Source organism: Phyllostomus hastatus, unplaced genomic scaffold, assembly GCF_019186645.2.
Source record: "Phyllostomus hastatus isolate PE091 unplaced genomic scaffold, TTU_PhHast_1.1 phas_contig_551, whole genome shotgun sequence".
NCBI lineage: Eukaryota > Metazoa > Chordata > Mammalia > Chiroptera > Phyllostomidae > Phyllostomus > Phyllostomus hastatus.
Genome location: NW_025333909.1, coordinates 5,838,131 through 5,864,859, shown reverse-complemented (window position 1 = coordinate 5,864,859; position 26,729 = coordinate 5,838,131). Strand labels below are relative to the sequence as shown.

Below are 26,729 nucleotides of genomic sequence, written 5' to 3'. Positions count from 1 at the left end.
TCCCAGTTTCAAAGAATACTTTTATTATTTATTTATTTACTAGATCTCCAACTTCCTCTCCCTCCCTCCTCACAGCTGGAATTTTATCTTGTTTTCATGTAGCAAAACGACGACAACGCTCATCAGAGTCAGCTACTCCAAGAAGAGGATGAAGCTAACAGGTTAACAGGCGAAATATAAATATATGCACTCTAGAACGCACAGTGGTTTAGCCACGAGCAAATGCAGATGGGATCCCGAAGAACGTAGCCAGATCCAGGGCGCAGTGAGGGTGAGCTGATGTGCCGCTGCCGTGCGGCTGTGCTCCGGTTCCTGGGCTGCATCTCTCGGCCACTAGTAGCTGGATCTCACCGGGGGGTGGGCGGGGGGAGACTGTAGCTAATACCAAGTAGAGACGCGGAAAGCACAAAGTGGAGTTACAGGATGCGCCCAGGAACCTTAAGGCGGGAAAAGGACTAAACATTGCTGAGAGCATCCACCCCAGGAAGGACTTTACCTGTTTTTGAGAGAGCACACGCACACAGAGACAGTGTTACTACAGGGTCCACCACTGAGTCAGATCTGTCACTTTCTATTTTCCCCACCCAGTAACAGGTCGGCTCTTCTTTAGCATGTATGGCCAGAGTTGGGGTCCCTTTTACGTTTTGGGTCCCAGGTCTATTGGAGCGCAACCTCTTTGAGAGTAAGTCTTCCTGTGGGCCCCTCCCCGCTTCAGACGGATGCCAGGAGCTTTATTTGGAGTTCCTCCATTTGTACTGCCCAGCTAAAAATGACTGCTAACGACAATACTACCTACTGCTATTACGTCCAGTCCACTCTACCCTCCGCTCACTACGTAATCCCCACCCTTCCCCCAAACACAGGGAAGAGCCTCACCTTCCAGGAGCTCCAAGCTGGCACCACCCCCGGTGCTCACGTGGCTGACTTTGTCCTCCGTGTTCCATTTGGCACAGCAAGTGGCAGTGTCTCCACCACCTGTCGCATGAAAGCCAGGTAAAAATGGGGAAGGGAAGGGGGGGGGAGGATCGGCACCACAACTTCAGGGCGGTGCACTCTCGAGCCCAAACACAAGCCGATGAACCCCCAACTGCATCCCATTAAGAACCTCCCCCCAGGAGTTACATACCCGTTCAGCTCTCAAGCCACACGCAGTGCCAATAAACCTAGGGAGACGCGCCCATCTCCGTCCTCCTGTCCTCTGACCGGAACTCTGCCGGCTCACATGTGTTAGGCTCCTACAGGACCCACTTACCTATGATGGTGATGCAGCCCCTGGAAGTGGCTTTCACCACCTCGTCCATGAGGGCCTTGGTCCCTCGGGCGAAAGCTTCCCATTCAAACACGCCCACAGGCCCGTTCCACACAATCTGCTTGGCCCTCGCGACAGCCTCGGCGTACTTCTTGCTGCTCTCAGGCCCACAGTCCAAGCCCTGTGGCGTACAGTGAGGAGAGAGGATGGGCCACCAAGAAAAGCGACTTGGAGAAGCGAACGCTACCTCCACCATGACCAAAACTCAAGGCTGAACACCAGAGTGTCTTCTAAAACCAAGATACCGCCCCCTTCAGTCTTTAAAAATTATAAACCTGTAGCCCTGGCTGGCGTAGCTCAGTGGATTGAGCGCGGGGCTTCGAACCAAAGTGTCGCAGGTTCGATTCCCAGTCAGGGTACATGGCTGGGTTGCAGGCCATGGCCCCCAGCAACCACACATTGATGTTTCTCTCTAACTCCCTCCCTTCCCTTTCTAAAAATAAATAAATAAAATCTTAAAAAAATAAAATAAAATTATAAACCTGTTCATGCCCCTTATGGAAGACCAAGTGTAAGGGAGAAGCCCCAAAGTTCTTTGATAAAAACATTCTTTGTCACACTATTATTATCGTCGATTATTGTGAAGAACCAGACTGGTGATTTTCAACCAGGGTCGGTTATGCCCCTCCCCAGGGGACACGTGGCAACATCTATAGACGTTTCTGGCTGTCACAACAGGGGTGGAGGTGGGGGGTGCTCCTGGCACCCAGCCAAAGATGCCTAAAACATCCTGTGACACAACAGCCTTCCACGACAAAGCGAGAACTGTCTGAGAGACGGCCAAAGAGCCGAGGCTGAGAATCACTGGACAAATCAGCGCTCTGCAAACTCTGGCGAGCATCAGAATCACCAGCGGGGCGGGGCCTGCGTGTAACTGCTGGGCTCCGTGCCCAGAGCTTCCCATTCAGGAGGTCTGGAGGGTGAGCCCCTGGAGCTGGCAGTTTTTGTTAATGAATGCCAAAATGGTGCTGACGCTGTTGTTCTCGGGACCACACTCTGAGAGACACTGAACTAAATAAAACCCACATGCCTAAAGAAAGAAAATGACTAGGCGAACTAGTATATCAGCATGCTATAATAGGGCTTGGTTGTCAAATCATGTAACTCGATTTATGTTTCAGGAAAAAGGCTCATCACAGTTATATTAATATTAGGAGTAGACTGAAAGTATGTTATCATTTCTGTAGATTCAAAGCCTTTGTCTATTTAATATTTTATACAGCTATTAAAATTGAGAACGCTACTATACATACATTTTTTCCCTGCTTGTAACCACTATAATTTTATTGCCTGTATGTTTTCATAGAAGAAAGATTTCTGTTTTAGAAAAGATTTTATTTATTTATTTTTAGAGAGAGGGGAAGGGAGGGAGAGAGGGAGAGAAACATCAATGTGTGGTTGCCTCTCATGCACCCCCCACTGGGGGCACACAAATGAGGCATGTGCTCAAATTTTCCTTTGAAACCCTTCTCCTACCATTTTTCTCTCTTTTTAAAATAGTTTTTTTTTAAAGATTTTATGTATTTATTTTTAGAGAGGGTTAGGGAGGGAGAAGAGAGGGAGAGGGTGTTGCCCTGCGAGGACCCCCTGCTGGGGACCCGGCCCACAACCCAGGCAGTGCCTTGACTGGGAATCCAACCAGCGACCCTTTGGTTTGCAGGCCAGCACGTAGTCCACTGAGCTTTATCAGCCAGGGCAGAAGAAACATTTCTTATACAGTTTTCCACGTAGCAACATAACTCAGAACGGCCCAAACCAAGAATGTACACAGCATCTCCCCAGCACATAGTTAAATACGTAATAAACAATACATAGATGAAGAAACAAAAAAAATGCTGTTGTACCAACATTACTGATGAAGGCAACAGCAATCTGACACCACTGCTTTTTCCCCATCCTGTAGAGATTCTTTTAAAATGCTTGTCGGTTGGCTGAACGAATGCTACCAAGTATTTTGGTTCACGCACACTACCAAGCACCCACGTGACTCACCATCCAGCCGGCAGGTATGCCAGAGGCCACAGTGGCTTGGCCAGTCTTGGCGTTCTCATCAAACTTGTCGGCAGTGACGAAGTCAACCGGCAGGGTAATCTTCACACCGTTCTTCTCGGCTTTGGCCATCAGATCCTTGACGATCTTGGCTCCCTCTTCGTCGAACAGAGAAGTGCCAATCTACACAGCGGACCGGGATGATGGAGATCAGCCTCTATACTAAGAACACGATTACCTCCCAACAATACGACATAAAGGAATAATTCCAAGACAACAGGCAAACAACTTGTCAAAATGAATAAAAATAGGAGTTTTTAACGGCTCACGCCAAAAGCTGGCTTTCTTTTTAAATCTAAATCAGTTTCTCTCATCAAGAGCCGTTTCACATCCGCGTGGCACTGCGTTCCTACCTCCATGTTGTTGAGCACCTTGAGGAAGGTAAAACCCATTCCACCACCAATAATCATCTCGTTGACTTTGTCCAACATGTTATTGATCAGCTGGATCTTGTCTGCAACTTTAGCTCTAGAAGGGAAAGCAAGAATCATCACCAAAGGAACAGCAACATGTCCCACAAGGTGACAAAAGCATTGGCTAAATCTGCCTATGTTTCTCTAACCCAAAAGGCCAATTCATTACTAAGAAATCCTGTTAGATCACAAAGGGCTAAGAAGACCTACTGTCATCTAAAGGAAGCATGATTTACAAATAAGTCTATTTTGCCTCTTCGCCCCTCGAAATTAAACAGTCAAGACTGATTATGCCTGAGCAAGACTGCTAATTGTGGGATTCCCAGAGCTCACTCAGAAGTATCTTAACCCGCCCTGGCTGGCATAGCTCAGTGGATTGAGTGCGGGCCTGCGAACCAAAGTGTCGCAGGTTCGATTCCCAGTCAGGGTACATGCCTGGGTTGCAGGCCATGACCCCCAGCAACCGCAAATAGATGTTTCTTTCTCTCTCTCTCAAATCTTTAAAAAATAAAAATGCATTTATTAAAAAATATACTGAAACAATAAAACAATATACACTTTTTAAAAAAAGTATATTAACCCTAAAGCAAGGATCAGATTATACAAGGTATGTACAGAACAAGTCCAGCCACTGTTAATATAACGAGATCAGTTTGCACAGCATTGATGTAACCTGACAGCCAAGGAGAGTGGACTGGAATGTGCACGTGTTAACAATGATGACCTCACTGTACTAGTCAGTGTACTAGTGGGTAAACGCTGCTGAGTGAGCATGTGTACTATGTGACCATCACATTCAAAATGACCAAGCGAGTACAGTGACAAATCTGCATCAGATTTTGCATTAAGCTTGAACTTTCCTCCATGGAAATTATTTGGATAATTCAGAAGGCTGCAGCTATGGGCAACTGGTGATTGGCAGCTTCATCAAAACAATACACCAGCTCATGCATCATGTCACGTGCAGTTTTTTGGTGGAGCATCAAATCACTCAGGTGACTCAGCCCCCTACAGCCCAGATTTGATGCCCTGTGACATCTGGCTTTTCCCAAAAATTAAAATCACCTTTGAAGGGGAAGAGATTTCAGACTGTTGATGACATTCAGGAAAATATGATGGGGCCCCTGATGGCAACTGGGAGAACTGTGTGAGGTCCCAAGGTACCTACTTTGAAAGGGACTGAGGTGTCACTGTCCTATGAACAGTGTTTCTTGTATCTTCTCCCATAAATGCCTCGATTTTTCATATTACATGGCTGGATACCTTCTGGACAGACCTCATATACCAAATGAATACATACTGAGCAAAAATAGAAAGATATTCACACTCTTAAGTCTATTCTCCGTGAGTGGGACATTTACTTTATGGCATTCATTATTCTATTGGCCCACATGATTCAACGTATTTATGACTACCTACTCCATGCCAAGCACTGTCCTAGGTCTCTAAGAACAACCAGTTGGCAAAGCCAGACGTCCCTATGCTTTGGAGCTTATATTCTAATAGAGGAAAATAGACTTCCGTTCACCTCCCTGTGAAAGACAAAAAGATCAAAACTAAAGAGAAACAAATTCAGTTGAAGCACAACCTTTAAAATCTGTCACATAAGAGCTTGCCTTCCGCCCTGGCTGGCATAGCTCAGTGGATTGAGTGCAGCCTGCGAACCAAAGCATCGCAGGTTGGATTCCCAGTCAGGGCACATACCTGGGTTGCAGGCCACGGCCCCCAGCAACTGCACATTGATGTTTCTCTTTCTCCCTCCCTTCCCTCTCTAAAAATAAAAGTAAAAGAAAAAATCTAAAAAGAACTTGCCTTCCATGCACATTCCTATATTATCTAAACCCCACTTAAATAAACAAATCACCACGGGCCCATTTCCTCTTCAGTCAATAAACAAGATGATGGCTACCCTGGGACAGGCACTGTGCTAGGGTCTGTGAAGTGGGCATGAAAACTGTAGTGATGTGGGGGAATGGATGACGAAAGACTGTTTATCTGGCTTGTACAGACTGGTCATCGTGAAGGGTAAGAATGGAGTGACTATTATACGGGGAGCGGGCAGGGAGCGTTGGAGTGGGGAGAAAACAAGAAAAAGACTCAACCTCTTCTAAACAATGTGGGATAGTCTATGGCTCATATTTCCTACTTCAATAAATCAATGGCCTGAAAGGACGGAAGGACAGGGGACTAATATACAAAAGAGGAGATACCAAACAACCAAATGCAATGCATGGACTTTTTCTGGATCCTTCTTCAAACTATAAAAAGACATTTCTGATGATCGGTAATTTCTGAATACATTAGTTATAATATCTAATTAGACAGGATTATTAAATTGTATTAGGCGGTTACTTAAAAGAAATTGTCTTATCAGTTATGAGATGCATACATAAGTATTATATGATATCTAAGGCTTACTTTAAAATAACTCCTGATAAAAAGTATTAGATGGTAGATGAAACCAGACTGGCAAAAATGTCAAAAATTGTTCGAGCAGAGTGACAGGTACCCAGGGGTTTATTATACTGTTCTCTTAACTTCTGTGCATGCCTGAGTGCTTCCACAATAACGTTTTTTAATAAAAATGTACAAATTTCCCGCAAATCCTTAATGGTCTAAGAAGACTACACTGCAAGGAAGGTGGCAACCTTCCCCAAAACAGCTATTTCAGGCTGAGTCTAAAACCTAATCGTGACCACTAGGTGGCACTCACTCCCACATTCCAGGTCTACAGAAGGCTGGAGAACAAAAATCAAGAGCTTAAAATCCTATCTCCAGGGAAGCAAAGATCAATCTGACCTTTATAACCCAGTGCATAAGAGGGGCAATGCTCCCAGGACACAGATAACCTGTCCCCAACTGAATTATTTTTAGGACCCTGAAGCTGGGCTCACGAAGCCTGGAGAGCAACTATGCTCCGGGAAATTGACACCCGAGTCCAGAGTCGGCTTTCAGAGGGGAATGCTGAGTGTGTTCATTCCCACGGGGGAAAAGCCCTGCTCACGGAAGGGTCCGAGGCATCCAGTCACCAAGAGGCAGCTACCTACAGAGCCAAACCAAGTGACAGGAAGTTGTCTTTACCAAGCAGCACCAGGTCCCTGTCCCTCCTCTATCGCCTACAATGTATCCTGCTAGCCTCTTGACCCACAATTCTGAAATTGCTATTTTTAACTAAGCCACTGCAATGTAATTATCCACGTGACACCTTTAAAATAGGAGAGGATATAATAAAATGGTACGTGATCTGGAGAAATGAGTTCTAAATGATATATTAAAAACACAAATGAGCCCTGGCTGGTGTGGCTCAGTGGATTGAGCACCAGCCTGTGAATCAGAGGGTCACCAGTTCGATTCCCAGTCGGGGCACATGCCTGAGTAGTGGGCCAGGTCCCCAGTGGGGGGGGCAGGAGGCACGCACAAGAGGCAACCAATTGATGTCTCTCTCCCACATTGTTCCTCCGTCTTTTTCCCTCCCATCTCCTTTAAAAGTAGATAAATAAAATCTTTAAAAAATTAAAGAAACCCAAACAAGGAGATTCTCCTAGTCATCCCTTGTCAGACTGAATGTATGCGAAGGCCTCAAATGCTTCAAATACTGTTGGACAAGCACCTATGGCGGGAGTTTCCCATTCTTCCCCACAGAACCACCTTGTACTCCTTCCCGGCCCTATTCTGTCCCAGGAAGTTGACCTGCATGACGTCATCAAGGGACACCCTTGGCCTCGGGCTTCCAGCTGGGTTGCAGCCAACTGGAGTGGGGGCAGTATGTCAGGAGGAAACTGAAGGGACATCAGAATATTATGACACCACCCAATGTCCCCTGAGCAAAGGCCACAGTTCCTGTCAGAGAGCCGTCTCCACACTACCACCCTCTCTAGATTCTCGTCACCGTTCCCTCCCCCCTTTGCCCCTGCGGGCCTGGGGATGGTGACAGCTGTTACCAACGCCAGGTTACTGTACTGTCCCCTTTGAGTTTCCCTAAAAGCCACCTACACCTTTGGAGGTAGCCCCTTCGCTCAATTGCCCTGTTACCCAGTGTGATGGTGCTGCGTGACAATGAACCACCCACATTACACGGCCTCCTTCCGGGAAACACACTGCGGAAAGCATAAGGGTGAAGGGTTCCTCCTACCCGCCCAGGATGGCCAGGAAGGGTCGCTCCGGGCTTTCCAAGGCCTTCGCAAAGTAGTTCAGCTCCTTCTTCATCAGAAACCCGCCGGCTTTCTGCGGCAGATTGACTCCCACCATGGAGCTAGAAAAGACCAGAGACATTCGAAATGAGTACTAGTTCTCCCGATCCTAGAGACCGTCTCCTTAGCACTGAAGCATCTTCACAGTCTGTCTTTGGAGAGCATGCTTTTCATTCCGAAACTGCCACAAATATACTTAGTACAAGGTGCGCATTTCGACCCCCAGTGCAGTGTCCAGGGGAACTAATGAAAAGCAATGACCTCGCATTGATATTAACGGACCCAATTATTAATAGTCTTCAGGCCAAGGGTTTAATCCCAGTAAATAATCAGCCAGTTGATGACAAGAGAGGACTCCTCGATTTGCTTCCTACTGACAGCGTAAGACTGATTCCACAGCGTTCACAGAGGATGAGCTTTACATGCAGTAACCTAAGTTAGACACAGCGACTGCTTATAGAAGCTCAACCAAAAGCTGCACAATTCTCAAGTTTGACTTTTATTTATTTCCTCTTTGGACCAGAGACACTCAACAAGAGCCACGGTTGAATGAACTGGTTATCTCCAACTAGAGACAGAGGTCAACAGGACCACGCCGTAATACAGAAATTTCCGCAAGCAACCCAGAGTTTGGGCTGCTTGGGAAGTAGAAGCCTTGTGCTCCCGGCTCAACACCAAACAAGACTCTGGGTACCTGTGGGCTCGGTGTGCAGTGCCAAACGCATCGTTGACATACACATCCCCTAGCTTGGAAAGGGAGGCTCGGAAAGCTTCAATTTTAGCTGGCTCGGCTTTAACCTGCAGAGGAAAAAACAAAAAAATGGAAAAACCAACAGCAGTGAATGTTGATGGCTGCAAAGACAACTATAAAAGCAGGTCATACTGAGAGTCGTCTTGAACATCTCTAAAGACCCCGAGTTGGTGGGACATCGATTTTTACAACCAGCAATGGGGCCTGTCCTTTCTTTAAAATATTCCAGGTCTTCTGGTCATTTCTGCATGTTTCTGTTCTCTCTGCCTTCCAAAAATTCCCGAACCATGACTTAACCTGTAGTCCCATAAAACTAACTGCAACCTTTCTTTTTTACGTCAACACCTGAGGACATTTTTTTCCCTTGGTTTTTAAAGAGAGGGCGTGGGAAGGAGAGGGAGACAGAGACAAGATAGAGACAGAGATAGTGATGTGAGAGAAATGTCAAATGGTTGCCTCCCGTACACACGCAGACCAGGGATCACATGCACACGGACCAGATACAGAACCCGCAACCTAGACATGTGCCCTGACCGGGAATCAAACCCACACCCTTCCGATGTACAGGACGATGCTCCAACCAACTGAGCCACCCAGCCAGGGCACATCCCATTTTTTATTGGCCTCTCTGCAACCCCTACAACAAAATTGTGATTATTCTCCCCTCTCCTCATCTTGATTCATTTCCTCATTTTTACCATATTCTCCTTGTAAGAATGCTGGCTACCCCGGCCTTTCTGCAAAGGGAGCCCTCACACATGATCCTCATAAAAGCAACAGGGGAGGCCGACGGAAACAGGACACGAGAAAAGGGCCTCAGAAACAGTTTGTGTTGATTACAAGGAGGCAGTTTATACCATATGATCTCACTCATATGTGGAATCTAATGAACAAACTGAACTAACAAGGAAAATGGAGGCAGACTTACAGATGGAGAGCAGGATGACAGCTGGGAGGAGGGGAGGGGAGAGGGTAGAGCGATCGAGCAAAAAGGAAAAAGGACTCATGGACACAGACAATGGTGTGGTGATTGCGGGGTGGGGGTGGGGAGTATAAGGGGAATAAATGGTAATGGAAAAAATACAAGAAAGATTTAAATTTAAGCCCTGAGTGGTGTCCTCTGAACAAAAAGGTTGCCGGTTCGATTCCCAGTCAGGGCACATGCCTGGGTTGCAGGCCAGGTCCCCACTTGGGGGTGTGCGAGAGGCAACCACACACTGATGTCTCTCTCCCTCCCTCCCCTTCTCTCTACGCATACCAAAAAGGCATAATTCCTCTAGTTAGACTGAAGAAAAATGGCAAATTGAAAGCTCTCATGGAAAAGATGGTACAGAAATTAATAATAATGATAATAATAATCATCATCATCAGAACCTATTTCTCATTTTTATTGTATTTTACTTTTTATGCTATCACAGTGGTCCCTACTCTGTCTCCCTTTGCCCACCTCCACCCAGCCGCCGCTGCCCAGGCCTCCCCCTCATCACTGTCTGTGTCCATGGCTCAGCATCCCTTTCTCAGTTTTCACCTGCCAATACCTAGGGGAGAATGCTCCTAAAAGACCAATGCAGGGACACGGGATAAAGAAAACATTTTATGCCCTGGCTGGCGTAGTTCAGTGGATTGAGCACAGGCTGCGGACCAAAGCATCGCAGTTTCGATTCCCAGTGAGGGCACAAACCTGGGTTGCAGGCCATGACTCCCAGCAACCACACATTGATGTTCCTCTCTCTCTCTCTCCCCCTCCCTTCCCTCTCTAAAAGTAAATAAATAAAATCTAAAAAAAAAAACACATTTTATGCCTTCGCTTTGTTTTTTTACCCATTTTAAACTGGGGGGGGTGGAAATGGGAGCGAGGTGGGGAGGGGTGTGTGGGTGGGATGGCATGGGAGTAAAGGACAGAAAACTGTACCTGAACAACGATTAAAATAACATTTAAAAAAATAAATTAAGCAAGTAAGTAAACTCATGGCTGGCTCCTGAAATTTCCACCATTGAAAGCCACTGGACAACTTGAAATGTCAAGGAAACTAACTGAAAAAGTCAGAGACCAGCATGGTTGGCTCATGACTTCCTAAATGAAAGGTCTGGCCTCAATTTGCCAGCCGCCTCCGGCCGGGTCTAAGCCCTGGAGTCTATGCAGCTTGAGTTTCAGTCTAAAAGGGCACCAACTTTTCGGTCAGCACTTGACTGCGACAATTATAGCAAGAGCATGCCAAAGGCAGGGTAAGGCAGGCCCGGGGCCCGCAGTACTAAGAAAAGAAACTGCTTGAAAGCAGGCGCTCCGATGATCTTCAGCAACGTCAGGAGTACCACAGGGACAGAGACACTGGCCTCAGGACATCTCGTTCCCCAAGACACTGAGGACCTCGACAGTGCAAATTACTCAGAGGGTGACTTCAGCTTCCCTTCTACCAATAAGAAGTCCAACCATCCTCAAAGAGCTGGCTGTATTGTTTAATAGCTGAATTCCAGCTGTCTGATCAGAATAGTCTGTTTTGTGAGTTTCCTATGGTTGTTTTCGGATTTTTCTTTGTTTTAATTATTTTATTAATTTATTTTTAGAGAGAGGGGAAGGGAGGGAGGAAGAGAAGGAGAGAAACATCAATGTGTGGTTGTCTCTCGTGAGCGACAACTACTGGGGACCTGGCCTGCAACCCAGGCATGTGCCCTGATCAGGAATGGAACTGGTGACCCTCTGGTTCTCAGGCTGGTGCTCAATCCACTGAGCCACATCAGCCAGAGCAGCTTTTGGATTGTTTTTGTTCCATTTTTATTATTTGTCCCCCCCGCACCCAGTTGTTTTTGTGTGGCAACAGCCAAGTTGAGTAATTCCAACAGACATACACAGTCGTTATTGAGTGTATAACCCACAAAGTCTAAAATATTTACTGTCTGGCCCTTCCACAGAAAACGTTTGCTTCTCTAACAGACTGAACTACACATAAACCTCAGAACAGAACCACGGACTCTGTAACTTTAGTCAAGTGACTGCCTTTCTGAGGCTCAGTTTGTTTATGAGATGATGATACTTGTACTCCCTTATCTTAAGGAGAAATTCAAAGAAAAATGCTCTGTTCTTCTTAGGAAAAATGTCTGAAATCCAAGGCACTATCATTACGACCATCATTTACCAAAGTACAATCCATTGCCCCTTTCCACTTGACTTAGGAAAGTACTTTTTCCTACACACTTCATTCTTTTATAAGAAAATCCAACTTATGCCCTGGCTGGTGTGGCTCAGTGGACTGAGCACCAGCCTGAGAACCAAGGGGTCACCGGTTTGATTCCCAGCCAGGGCACATGCCTGGGTTGTGGGCCAGGTCCCCAGTAGGGGGCATGCGACAGGCAACCACACATTGATGTTTCTCTCCCTGTCTTTCCCTCTCCCTTCCCCTCTCTCTAAAAATAAATTAATAGAATCTTTTTAAAAAATGACATAGAGGAAAAAAAATTCCAAGCTCAAGCTTTACGTTTATTCCCCTTATAAATAAGAACGGACTGTCTTTCCATAACACACTGGGGCCTGTTGCATAGAAAAGCTTTTCCGGCCTCTACACACACAGATGAAAAATGGACTCTCTGGCGGAACCCCTGTGGTAGCACGACACCTCCCACCCCCACAACCGCCTGTGAGAATCTGCTTGCAGTACCTGGGAATCACAGCCTACACTTTGATAGAATTGTCACATACTGTCAGAAGCAAAAGTCTTATGTACCATAGGCCAGGCCTGAAACAAAGGGACAATTAGAAGCAGCATGTTCACTGAATGCTCTTACAGCCAAATGATGTTCATGTATGTTTCAAAGGTATTTTTTTATCCTTACCCAAGGACATGATTATTGGTTTTAGAGAGGGGGGGAAGGGAGGGGGAAGGGAGGGGGAAGGGAGGGGGCGGGGGGAGAGAGAGAGAGGGAGAGGGGGAGAGAGAGAGAGAGAAACATTGATTGGTTGCCTCCTAATATGTGTGCCAACTGGGGATCAAACCTGCAACCTCGGCATGTGCTGTGACCGGGGATCAAACCCGAAACCCTTCAGTTCACAGGATGATGTTCCAACCAACTGAGCCACAGCAGCCAGGCAGGGCTCAAAGGTATTTGAAAACTGCCTGAGCATATGGAAGAGTTCTAAGGGGCTAGCAATATTACATTCCTTGACCTAGGTGCAGTTACCCAGGTGTCAGTTTACTTTTTGATAATTTGTCAACCTGTAAAGCTATGTATTTGTGCATTTGATATGTGTTACACTTCAATGAAACGTGTCTTAGGAAAAACAAGCACGAGCTTCCTCTATTCTTCAATCACAGTCTCTTACAGACTCAGCCCTCCTCACACCACTAATGTCAAACACCGAAGGTCCTACCTTGTTCCCAGAAGCGTCTTTTCCCTTCCCTTCCTCCTCCACGTGAAAGCGAAGGTTCTCCAGCAGGATGACCGACCCGGCAGCTGGGTCAGCACAAGCTTTCTCCACTTCGGGGCCCACGCAGTCCTTCAAGAACAAGACATCCCTGGGGAGAGCACGAGAGGGAGAGGCATGAGCAGCGTGAAAGTGAAGAACCAGTCGCGACGTGCTTGACGTCAACTCCTGTGACAGAGCCCGCCCGCGCCGGAGCTGCCACTTACTTGCCCAGCAGAGATTTGAGCTCTACAGCAACTGGCCCCAAGGAGTACTTGTCAGGCATGGGGACGCCATCAGGCCGGCCCAGGTGGCTCATGAGAACAATGGACTTGGCTCCATTGTCCAAGCAGTATTTGATGCTTGGGATGGCAGCCTTGATCCTGCAACCAAAAAGAGACAGCAGGTAGAGAGCAAAGTCACTCCTAGGAATTCATGGGAAAGAGTGTGTTCACGGCTTCATGAAACATAAGGCCCCCTTTGTTCTCCCAATTCCTTCAAATCTCCTTTCGGCAACTCGACAACGGTCCTCAGGTACGTGCTCAGGGGAAGCAGTTCATTATAATAATGGCAACCCTCCACCTAGGACCGTACATTCTCATCGTGCTTTGCCCCTGATGCAGACAACACAACACCGCTGGCAGGCCCGAAGCTGCCATCTTCAGAAGGACTTGCCTGCAAGGCTGACCCTTGGTTAAGTGTCCAGAACTTGGCTTCCCATGTGGTCCCTCAGTTCTCTAACCAACAAGGGCCGTTCCCTCTTCCTAGACTGCCTATAAAAACAGGGCGATTTATGCTGGACACCTGCTTCCCTCTAGGGGGCTGGCATTTTACTAGCTGTCAGGCAGAAGGTACCTACATTAGCAGCTCCCAATAAAAACCTCGGACGCCAGGTGTGTAATGGGCATTTCTGAGCATAAACATTACACAGTTACTGCATTTTTTTTTCACTGCTGGAGAAAGGAACACACTTGGTGTGGCCCCTCATGGAGGGAGAGAGCATCAGACGCCCATGCACGGATTTCTCCAGACTCTACCCGTCTCTTCCCGTTGCTGACCCTGCCGTGCATCCTTTCAATGTAATAAACTTCAGCAGCGAGATGACGCGCTGTGTCCTGTGAGTCCCAGCAAATCACCAAATATGTGGTTGGTCCAAAACACTACTCTTATATGACTTTGGAAGAAATAGAAAACTCCTAAATCCTGAAACCATTAAAGGAAGTGAAGTGTAGGGAGAGCTGCAGTAACTTTTCTGCACCCATCACAGATCCTAAATCACTTTTTCACTTAGGAAAAAATATACGCATTACACAGAATGTTGTTTATATAACGCATCACCTTTACTATCTTACAGTTTAACAAAAATATTATTAAACTTCTTGTAAACATTTCCAATTTTTGTTACAAAACTGATACTAACTTTCCAGTTTTGCCAGTCTTCAAGAAATTAAAACTGATAATTAACACAACTATTCATCTGTTCAACAAGTATTATCGAATACTTCTTTTATGCCAGGTTCTGTTTCAGATTCTGAGAATACAACAGAAAATAAAAGTATCTGCTCTCATGGAAGTGAAATTCTAATGATGGGAGAGAGAACAGATAATAAACAAGTAAGATATATCTATCTCAGATGGTGATAAGAGCTATGGAGAACAATAAAGGTATTGGGGGGAAGGATGATTGGGAATGGAGGTGGAGGCTAAGTGACACAGGGTGGCCAGGGAAAGTGTCACCGATAAGGTGACATTTCAGCAGCATATGGAGCAATGACAAACCAAGTTCTGTTTCAAAAGTAACTTAAGCTATTAGGCAGATGTAAAAACTCATTTCTGCCAAATAAAGAGGAAACCTTTACCAGGTATAAAGTTTGCCCAATGAAACCAAATTAATCTTCACGGCTATCCTTTATCAGCAAGTTCTATTCTTTCTTTTTTTTTTTTAACAGTTGTTCAAATATAGTTGTCTCCATTTCCCCCCTACTCCCCTCTACCCCAGCCACCCCCACCTCCCTTCCCTGATTCCACCCCCTTTGGTTTTGTCCATGTGTCCTTTATAGGTGTTCCTGAAAACCCTTCCCCTTTCCCCCATAACCCCCTCCCACCTCCCCTCTGGTCACTGTCAGTTTGTTCTTCATTTCAATGTCTCTGGTTCTATTTTGCTAGCATCGCACAGTTCTATTATTTCTAATGCTTCATGAGTTCGTCGACTCCATGGGTTTCCAAAAATGAAGAGAACTACTCAGATACATTTCTCTGTGCCCCCCCCCCCCTTTTTTCCATAAAAGACCTTCATGGGCAGGCACATTTCCAATCTTTTCTGTGTGCTACAGAAAATGATGTAAACCACGAAGGGTCAGAGCTGCCTGCACAAAGACCTTCCACGTCGGTGCAGCAGGAATGTGCTTGGCAGGCTGCCAGGCTCCACTGTGGGGCCAACGTTCAAAAACGTTCTGGGTCTAGACCTGCGCGCTGTCCCATGTGGTTCCTCTCGGCCACGTGTGCCTCTTCAATATCACAGATGTGGCCAGCCCACACCGAGATGTGCTATAGTAGAAACACATGCAGGAGGATCTCAAAGACTTATACCCAAAAACCTTAAATGTCCATTGGATTATTTTATCAATTATTATACATGGAAATGATTATTTTGGGCTTCCTGGATTAAAGAAAATATATTATTAAAATTAAGTGCACCCATTTCTTTTGACCTTTTTCCGGTGGCACCTAGAAAATGGTAAAGTACATGTGGCCCATATTGTATTCACATTAGACAGCACCGGTCTAATGATTGCAAAGCGTCCTTCCAGCTTGAACCTTTCATTTAAAATAAAACGTTCTTGCTTTTGACTAAAATAATCTAGTCGAAAGCAAGAACAGAACTATCACTTAAAATTTCTGCTTCTGAATCTAGGAGCCAAAAACACTTGCAGCAGCTTAACCAGACTGAAGATATTACTTCTGAAGTCTCTTCCCTTAAGTCAAAATTCTCAAAAACGGATTTTTAGCTGGACCATCTGGAACGGGAGCTTGTAAAACTACATGTAAGCTTAATAATTACTCGTAGTTAAAAAAAAAAAATCCTTCTGTTGCAGTTCTTCATTTTGCAACTGAAGCCCAAGTACCCTGAAAGTTTCATTCTTTAAAAATACATAACCCCAGCCCTTGCGAGTGTGGCGCATTTGGTCGGAGCATCATTCTATAAATGGAAAGGTTGCGGGTTCAATTCCCAGTCAGTGTACATTACCTAGGTTGCAGGTTAGATCCCAGGTTGGGGGCATGCAAGAGGCAACCAACGTTTCCTCCCTCTTTATCCCCCTCCCCCTCTCCCTAAAATCAATAAGCATGTCCTCAGGTGAGGATTAAACAAATAAATAAAAATGTACAACCCCCCCTAAATTCTCCAGATTTTCAAAAAAATGGAGGCATAAAAAAATCACTTTCTTAAGATGCTTCTTTTCAATTTCTACATTCTCGTAAGAAAGCAGACCAGGGAGCTATTTAAATCTAGCTCCCCAGCGTATGTCATCGGTTTGGCTCAAATAAACTCTTATTTAAAAATCTCAGCCCTGGCTGCTGTAGCTCAGTGGATTGAGCACCGGCCTGTGTACCAAAGGGTCACTGGTTCGATTCCCAGTCAGGGCACATGCCTGGGTTGTGGGCTAGGTCCCCAGTAGGGAGCATGTGAGGGGCAACCACACACTGATGTTTCTCTCTGTCTCCCTCCTTTCCTCTGTCTAAAAATATTTTTTTAAATCTAAAAAAAAAAAGCAGACTAGAGGATAGGTTGGTAAACATTCAAGATGATATAGCTTAAGTTACCACAGTTCCACAATAAGAAAGGAAAAGCATTTCGTCCTATAGAGCCACAGCAATGCACATCTTAAACCTAACTCAACGCTCAGCAGGGACCTTACCTCTGGTTGTTCGTGATCTGGTTGTTCTTCATAGGAACATTGAAGTCCACTCTAAAAAAGAAAGTAAGTTTCAGGGTGAGAGCCATGGTCAATGCATTATTCCCTCAAACATAAGAGAGGCAGTTTTTGTAAACCAGTTGAATTAAGTTGCAAGTTCAAAATCACCTTAAAAGTAATCAGCGGTATTAGAAGCCAAGACAGCGACTGAATTACAACCTCAGAGTGGGTGTCTGGGGTTCGGATAATGTTTTACTTCTTGACCTGGGTGATTGCATAAATACGCTCATTTTGTAATTCTTTGAGGTTATGATCTGTGCCCTTTTCAGGATGTATCTCATACTTTAGAAGAAATTATAAAAAATTTAAAAATAACACCTAACTTAAATCACAGGAACTGGCCCTGAAGATCCTGGCAGCTAACACCTGTTCTATCTAAAGATTCTGTGCAGGCATCGCATGAAGAGTATCGAGTAACAGTGGCAGCTGGAGATGTAAGGGATAAGAAGAAACGAATCTGGATTCTGATTCCTTTGACATTATTTCTGGGTCCTAGTGAAGCGAACATCACTCAAAAGGAAAAAAAAATTATCTGGAAAAATAAAGCACATCAAGCGAACATCCTATTTTTTGGAGAAAGCCTGGGGCCTCGAGACCAGAAGAAACCCTGTGTTCGAGACCAAGTTTACACAGTACCCTTCAAGCAAAACAGACAATAAAAATCCGATAGGCTCTTTCAAAAAGCCTGCGAGGAGTGGAGCACGTGACCCTGCCCACCAGACACATGGGCAATGACAAAGGATGGCACGAGCAGAAATTTACTACAGTGTCTCCTTTACCATTTTTAAGAGCCAGCAACCCCTTCCCCCTTCTTCTGAACTCCTCGGAACCTCAGTCTACTTCAGTCCAACTAAACACAACAAGGTGTGGTAGGTCTTCGTAAGGTCTAAGTGTTGCTGCTAAGATCCTTTTCCAGGGATTTCTTTCCGTCTGCGGAATGCAGATGACATTATCTGCCTCACAGTTACCGTGAGATTAAATGAATTGGCGATTTGTAAAGTGCTTAGAAGATACCTGGTGTACAGTAAGTACCATACAAGTGGTAACTATTATTATATATGTTAATGCTCCTCCCCAGCGATAATTCTATGGGTTTAAAAGGCAGACCAACCATTACTAGTGTTAATCTAAAAGTAAGAAATATTTCAAAGTGAGAGGCAACAAGCATTCACAGAGACCACTAGGAATGCTCTTCGGGACTCACCTAACTAAGGCAGAAGCCCAGAGTTGCGATTAGGAGACAGAAGCAATGGGTGATTTATAAGACACAGACAGGGAACGATGACATCAATAGAAGGAATGCATCTCTGTTGGTGCACATAACACAACACAGTGATGGCAATTCTAAACAATGTTTCTAATATTCACTGCAGTAGTCATCAGCCCCTAGTGACAATAATTGACTTCTTGTTATCACTGCAAACAGTTCTCGGGAACAAAATGTTGTCCTAGGCCCAGTCCAAAGGTTACTGAGCCCTGGTCTATCACTCCAAAGATGCGAAGCACAGGAAGCGCAAGGCAGTTCCTCTGGCATGGCAGCTCCAGCTCCATTTGAAAGTGGCTCTGTTCATGTTACTCCTTGCACTAAAAACAGCTAGCATCACACGCTGAGGGGCTTCAGGGAAAGGATGACCGACCAGGGGTGTTCAACCTGTGTCCCACGGGCCGCAGGCAGCTCAGGATGGCTGTGAATGCGGCCCAACACAAAATTGTGAATTGACTTAATGAGATTTATTTTGTGTGATTACGTGTCTCAATGTATTTAACGTGTGGACCAAGACAACTCCTCTTCTTCCAGTGTGGCCCGGAGACGCCAAAAGGTTGGACACCCCTACTTGCTGCCATGCTTGAGCAGAAAGCTCCATTCCTAGTCCTTCCTCTCAAAGACCGAGGCCTGGCGCATGATTACGAAATCCTAGACCCAGTAAGATGCCCACCGACATCCTATTCCCTAGGCCTGTACAGGCACACCTCAGAGGTACAGCAAGTTCCGTTCCAGACCTTTACAACAGAGCGAGTATCACAATCAAATGAGTCTCACAATTTTTGTTGGTTTCCCACTGTATATAGAAGTATGATTATACTATACTGTTCACTATTAAGAGTACAATAGCATTACATCTTTTTGCAATAGGAATACTTTATTTTTTTTAAGATTTTATTTATTTTTAGAGAGAGGGGAAGGGAGGGAGAAAGAGAGGGAGAGAAACATCCATGTGTGGTTGCCTCTTGCATGGCCCCCACTGGGGGCCACCCTGCAACCCAGGCATGTGCCCTGACTGGGAATCGAACCGGCAACCCTTTGGTTCACAGGCCAGAGCTCAATGCACTGAGCCACACCAGCCAGGGTCAATGGCATTATATCTTAAAAACAATGTACAAACCTTCATTTCGGAATACACTATACTGCTAAAAGATGCTAACCATCATCTGAGCTTTCAGCAAAGTCATACTCACTTTGCTGGTGGAGGGTCTCGCCTGGACGTTGATAGTGCTAACTGACCACCTGAAGGCTGGGGTGGCTGTAGCAGTTCTTAAAATAAGACAGCAATGAAGTCAGCCACATTGACTCTTCCATTCATAAAAATTCCTCTGTAGCATACAGTGCTCCTTGAAAGCATCTGTATCATAGTAGAACTGCTTTTAAAATTGGAGTCAATCCTCTCAAACCGTGCCCTGCTTTATCAACAAAGTTTGTGTAATATTCTAAGTGCTTTGTTGTCATTTCAGTAATCATCACAGAGCCCTGGCGTGTGTGGCTCAGCGGACTGAGCACTAGTCCTGTACAAACTAAAGGGTTACCAGTTCGAATCCCAGTCAGGGCACATGCCTGGGTTGCAGCCCAGGTTCTCTGGTGTGGGGCTTGTGAGAGGCAACCACACAGATGTTTGTCTCCCTCTCTTTCTCCTTCCCTTCCCCTCTCTCTAAAAAGAAATAAATAAAATGTTTTAAAGAAACCATCACAGCATCTTCACCAGGAGAAAATTCCATTTCAGGAAACCACTTTCTGCCCTGGCTGGGTGGCTCAGTTGGTTGGAGCATCCCAAAAAGTTCTGGGATCGATTCCTGGTCAGGGCACACACTTATGTTGTGAGTTCGATCCCTGGTTGGGGAGTGTAGGGGAGCAACCAATTAATGTTTCTCTCTCACATTGATTTTTCTCTCTCTAAAAACCAGAAACATATACTCAGGTGAGGATTTAAAACAAAGAAACCAGTTCCTTTGCTCATCCCAAAGAAGCAGCTCCTCATTCATTACAGTTTTAACATGAGATTGCAGCAATTCAGTCCCATCTTCAGCCTCCACTCCTAATTCTAGTTCCCTGCCATTTCCACTACAGTTTCCATCTGTAGTTACTGCCTCCACTAAAGCCCTGAGCCCCTCGGTCATCTACGAGGGCTGGAATCAATTTCTCCCCAAATTCCATTGATGCTGATATTTTGACCTCTTCCTACGAATCATGCATGTTTTTAAAGGCATTTAGAATAGTGAATGCTTTCCAGGTTCTCACCTGGCTCTGCCCAGATCCATCAGAAGAATCACTGTCTATGGCAGCTGTAGCCTTGCAAAATGTGTTTCTTAAGTAATAAGACTTCAAAGTTGAGCCCTGGCTGGCGTAGCTCAGTGGATTGAGCGCGGGCTGCAAACCAAAGCATGGCAGGTTCGATTCCCAGTCAGGGCACATGCTTGGGTTACAGGCCATGACCCCCAGCAACCGCACATTGATGTTTCTCTCTCTCTCTCCTTCTCCCTCCCTAAAAATAAATAAATAAATCTTTTTAAAAATATTTTTTTAAAAAAAGACTTCAAAGTCGAAATTACCCCTTGATCCATGGGCTGCAGAGTGGATGTTGTGTGGGCAGGCGTGCCAACAACACTAGCCTCACTGCACATCCCTGTTAGAGCTCTTGGTCGACCGCGTGTATTGTCAATGAGCAGCACTGTTTTGAAAGGAATCTTTTTTTCTGAGAAGTAGTTCTCAACAGTGGGCTTCAAACAGTCAGTAAACCGTGTTGTAAACAGGTGTGCTGTCATTCAGGCTTTTTATTTCCTGTACCGAGCACAGGCAGAGTAGATTTAGCCTAATTCTGAAGGGCCCTAGGATTTCCCAAAGGGTCAACCAACACTGGCTTCAGCTTAAAGCCAACAGGTGCATTAGGCCCTAACAAGAGTGTCAGCCTGTCCGCTGATGCTCTGAAGCCAAGCACTGTCCTCTCCTAACTAGGGAAGTCCTAGATGGCATCTTGTTCCAACGTAAGGCCATTTCGTCTGCATTGCAAATCTGTTCTTCAGAGTAGCCACCTTCGTTAACAGTCTTAGCTAGGTGTTCTGGAGAACCTGCTGCAGCTTCTACATCAGCACTTGCTGCCTCCCCTTGCACTTGGGACGTTATGGAGGCTGGTTGTTTCCTTAGACCTCGTGAACCAACCTCTGCCAGCTGCAAACCTTCCTTCCTCGCCTTCTCCCAGCCTTCACAGAATGGAAGAGTTAGGGCACTGCTCTGGATGGGGATCTGGCTTAAGGCAACGTTGTGCTGTGGCTGATCTGAGCTCTCCAGGCCACTACAGCTTTCTCCACACAGGCAACAAAGCTGCTGTGCTCTCCTAGCATCCGCGTGTTCACTGGGATGGCACTTAGAAGCTTCTTCAGGAACTTTGCCTTTGCATTTACAACTGGGCTGACTGGCACCAAAGCCTAGCTTTTTGCCCTATCTCAGCTTTCGGCATGCCTTCCTCACGGGGCTTAATCATGTGTAGCTTTGGATTTAAAGTGACAGGTGTGTGACTCTTCCTTTCATTTGACCACTCAGAGGCCACGGCAGGGTTATCAACGGGCCTGATTTCAATACTGCCGTGTCTCAGGGAAGACGGACGCTCAAAGAGAGGGAGAGAGATGGGGGAACGGCCAGCTGGTGGAGCAGTCGGAACACACATACTATTTATTCAGTTCACTGTCTTAATATGGGGAGTCTGTGGCACCCCCAAATATAATCACAGTGGTCACATCACCGTAACCAACATAATAATGAAAAAGCTTGAAATATTGCAAGAATTGCCAACATGTGACAGAGACACAAAGTGACCAAATGCTGTTGGCACATAGCACCTGTGCGCTTGCTCAATGCCGATTGCACAAACCTCCCGCGTGTGGCGAGAACAGTGTTAAGTGCAGTGAGACAAAGCACAACAAAGCGAGGCCTGCCTGGACCCCAGGCTACCTAAGCAGAGGGCAGTCTTCCCAAAGGTGGGTTGAGGGGACAGTCTGATATTCAAACATTTTAGTTAATGTTTGCGTCCGCCTCTGAAAAAAAAGAACTACACTCTCCTTAGCTTCAGCATACTCGATTCTGACTCCAAGCATCTTCTTTAAATATCCTGCCAGCCAGAAAGCGCAGTCCAAAGAGGAGGGAGTATCCCATTACCACGGGTCATATGCTCCCTCTGCAGCCTCCCAGGAAGCCTGTGGTCAAAAGGGCTAAGAGCAAGAGGCAGGGCACAAGCCACCCCTCACAGGGCTTAGTCCGTCACCCAAGCCCTTTGAAGGAGGAAATCCTTTGGGCGCAAACACTGAAGATTCTGCCCTATCTATCCAAGCTTACACAGCTTACTGATGGGAACCGGACCTGTCTTCTCTTCTCACTGCACGTAGATTACCTCCTCTCATCATGTCCTGGACTCTCAGCAACAGCTCCCCTTTTAGCCCTTCCTCTCTGGGGACTGCACCCCAGAACCTGCTCTTGCCTACCCTTTCCACTCGTTCCATCCCATGTACAATCTGCACCCCTTCCTTTTCCGCTTCCCCGAACACTCAGGCATGAAATCAGATATGGCCACACACCTATCAGAATGGCTGCCATAAAAAATGAATGACAACACCAAATGCTGGTGAGGAACCAGAGACTGACCACTCGCATACTGCTAATGGAATGTAAAATGGGGGAGGGGGCTGCTTTGGAAAAGTGTGCAAATTCCTCCCAAGGTGAAGCAGAGGAATCCAGCTATTCCACTCCTAGGTGTTCACCCAACAGAAATGATAGCGTATGTCCGTATCAAGACTTGTGCATGAATGAATGTTCAAGGTTCGCACAGCTTTATGTGTAGTAGTCCCAAACTGGAAACAACCCAGATATCCTTTAATGAATGGGCTAAACTGGTAGAACATACATACCATAGAATTCTGTTCAGCAATACAAGGACTAAGTGAACTACTGATGCATGCAACAACTTGGAGAAACCTCGAGGGCATTATAATGAGTGAAAAAAGCCAATGGCAGCCCTGGCTGGTGTGGCTCAGTGGATTGTGTCAGATTCCCAATCAGGGCACATGCCTGGGTTGTGGGCCAGGTCCCCAGTAGGGGGCGTGTGAGAGGCAACCACACATTGATGTTTCTCTCCCTCTTTCTAAAAATACATAAATAAAATGTTAAAAAATTTTTTTTTTAAAAGCCAATGGCAGATTAGTCGTTAGCAGAGGTTAGGAATGAGGAAGAGGGATCATGACTCGATCGGGGTGGCATGAGGGAGATCTTAGTGGTGATCAAAGAGAATGACCGTGGTGGGAGTTACACACATCTGCACATGCGCTAAAACAGCATAGAACTATACACTTCTAAAGGCAACTTTCTACTTTTGCTATTGTACTATAATTACGTAACATGTATCCAAAGGGGGAAACTGGGTAAACACAGGACCTCCCTACTATCTTTGCAATCTCCTTGTGAGTCTCTGATTTCAAAATAAAATGTCAAAAATATTGACTTCATAGAAATATCAATTCTTTATCTCCTGAAATCTCAGGTGTCCAGGCCCAGTTCCATTAAAAGCTCTGAAAGGAACCATGTCCACCCTTGCTCCACCGCCCCTGACTGGAAAATTGGGATATTATGGCTGTCTTAAAGACTTTTTAAAATCTGCTCTCCGTTTTCCCTCTGTGTTTCTTTTTCTACTGCATCAAGGCTTGTTGCTTAACAAGTTGCAACAGGTCAGAGCAAAAGCGAGGCTTTCTGTAAAAATGGGGGGAGGGGCAAGCCAAAGGGAAGCGTTTCACAGACAGCAAAAGGGTGTGACTGGCATCCTATGAGAGGAAGAAAGAAAATGACATCGCAAAAATAAGCAGAAGTTTCTTCAAAGGTAAAGTCAGCTGATGTCCTAAAGAAATCAGGTGGGAGCTGGTGATTATTCCGTCAGGTTTCTGGCTATCTCAAGTTTCCTCGACAAAAAATCCCCCCTGGCCATGCAAGCAGGAGTCAGAAGACCCAATCAACAGGAGCTCTCATTTGCAAGACAAAGAAGAGCTAAGCGAAGCGGCCATTACTCCGGAGACCCCATTTCCAAAACACTGCCAGCAACCACCACCTAAGGGCATGGAAACAAAAAGAAATCTGAGCTGCCAAGGCATAGCCACCTCTGCTTCTCCAAAGAGTAGTGCTACCACGTGACTGTGTTCAAAAGAGGAGTTAATCATCAGGGAACAAAGCTTCCTGCCCTCAGGCCAAATAAGCACGATGTATCCAAATTCCAGGGGGCAGGAATTATAGATCGCAACCGCAGGAGACAAAAGGTCTGTTCTGCCTTTGTTCACTATGTCCCAGTGTTCAGAGGGCCTGGTCGGCTGCCAAGGAGACCCAGTTCTAGTCGTGGCTCTGCCACCAACTTGCTAGTTCAGTGACCTTGGACAGGTCATTTCCCATCAGCAAAACAGGACCAGCCAATCATTTCAAGGCTCAGGGTTAATCTGTGTCGAATGAAACTGATTCCTTGGGCAGGAAGAGATTTCATATTAGATCCAGAGTGAGAAAAGATAAGCACCTTCTCTAGTCCCAACCCCAGCCAACCCAGTGAATTCCTCAAGCCACTTTCCCAGCGGGGAGAGGAGGTAAACCCCAACACAGAAATTGTAGGAAGGTGACCAGTATGATGCCCCAGCATGCATCTGGAAAGGTCAGGCTTGAGCACAGAGATGGGAGGAAATAATTAAAACCTAAGATCTAGTTGCCCATGCCCACCTGTTTTTCAGAGGATCTGTCCCCTTTCCTTAACAACCTCTTAGGGGTAGGAAGGGCCTTTGTCTAATACCAAGATGACTGTAATTCCTACTTTGCCCAGATTGCAAAGGCCTTGATCATTTGGGAAAATGTGGACACCAGTTTTTTTTCATGGCCATTAAGCTATTGAGTTCTTTTGAGTATTTCCACAGCAAGGCACAGAAGGTCACTTGCAAATTCATAGCGGCCACAGAGAAATTAGAGGGAAGGAAGAGCTACTACATGAATTTTAGGGTACCCATACAGTTTCCTAATTCATAGTGCCTAGGGTAAAGGGAGATCCCCTACTACTTACGTGTCTGTTAATGTCCAAAAGATGCCTTCACTTGAACCAATCCGAGTTGGGAAAGGGGCTCAATCACATCATTTACATGGCTGGCCATCAATCATGTCCCAAAAAGGACAAGACTGCACAAGCCATCATAGCAGGTCCTTATGGTCCCCCAAAAGCACCACACTTGCATCCTCTGAAGTTATATAACAGTCAAGTGCACCAATCACACACCTAACTCCTCATGCACTTTGCCCCGGCACGTACACTCGTGCCACGCATTACAAGAAATGTACAAGCTCCATACACCATACTAGTAATGGAGACCAATAAGGGAGAAGCTATACTCGTTAAGTGACCAGGGATCCACACGTGCCGATTAAGAGACCCCGAAGGGCAAGGGGAGCTCTCGCCATTTCTAATACCCTGCTTCTTTAGCCACCTGTGGGGTGAGGCTGGAGAACAGTAAGAATGAGTAGCCACACCCTGTCTGCTTTTACGCAGCATGTGTCACGGTGCTGATGCCAACCTCACTGCCTGGAGTCCAACGACCAGGTAGGGCGCAGAGGCCTGTTACATAAACCGGGAAGGGCCACCTTCGGTGCATCCCACCCTTCTCCACTCTCCTACCCCCGATGCTTTAGGGGGTTCTCCTCCTGAACATCTAAACCAAAGCCCTGTAGGAAATCCTTCCTTTAACGCACCGACTTTTAAAATATGGGCCGTTCCTCATTTCCTTGAGATGGTCTAGGGCGGCAGTGAAGGGAAAGTAACCCAATGACCTTTCAAGGTCCCTGCCTTGGGGCCTAGGGTTTTCCAGACTAAGCCTTAGGTGCCAACTCGCCGAGTGGGAACTGGAGGAGACGGAACGCATCGCAGGAATAGGAAAGAGGTTAAAATGGGCCCCAGCAATCTGAGCTGTGCCTCCGCGGATCCACCCCAAAAGGGCAACTACAGCTGACTTAGTGGATTAGGAAAAAAGAGGTCAGAAGCCGTCCAACCCGGGCCAAGCCTCAGCCACTATGGTCAGCAGCCTCGCCCCGCATGACTAGACCCCATTAGACCGAGCCCAGGACTTAAAGCAACTTTGGGCAGGCGGAGAAGCACGTCGGCCCCGGCCGGAGGGCTTCCGGGGAGCCCCGAGGGCGCGCGGGCAGGTGTACAAATTACCTCATGACGACCCGCTTCCCCTTCACGTCCAGCTTGTCCAAAGTCAGCTTGTTAGACAGCGACATGTTGGCAATAGAGCAGCAGCAGCGAGAGCACGACGGACCGCACAGTGAGGGAGACAGCGGCGAGTGTGCGCTGGGAACGCGTGCGGACCGCGGAGAT

General features: G+C 46.3%; 1 protein-coding gene across 1 annotated transcript; it reads right to left on the bottom strand.

The window, feature by feature from the left end:
* On the bottom strand, nt 1–26,729 carry PGK1 (phosphoglycerate kinase 1). Its single transcript, XM_045847403.1, has 11 exons — nt 26,568–26,729; nt 17,026–17,076; nt 13,336–13,491; nt 13,076–13,220; nt 8,656–8,759; nt 7,904–8,023; nt 3,712–3,826; nt 3,302–3,481; nt 1,253–1,430; nt 877–975; nt 1–496 (listed from the first exon to the last, which is right to left on the bottom strand). Exons 1-11 carry the CDS (start codon nt 26,630–26,632, stop codon nt 456–458), a joined length of 1,254 nt encoding a protein of 417 aa, XP_045703359.1. The 5' UTR covers nt 26,633–26,729; the 3' UTR covers nt 1–455.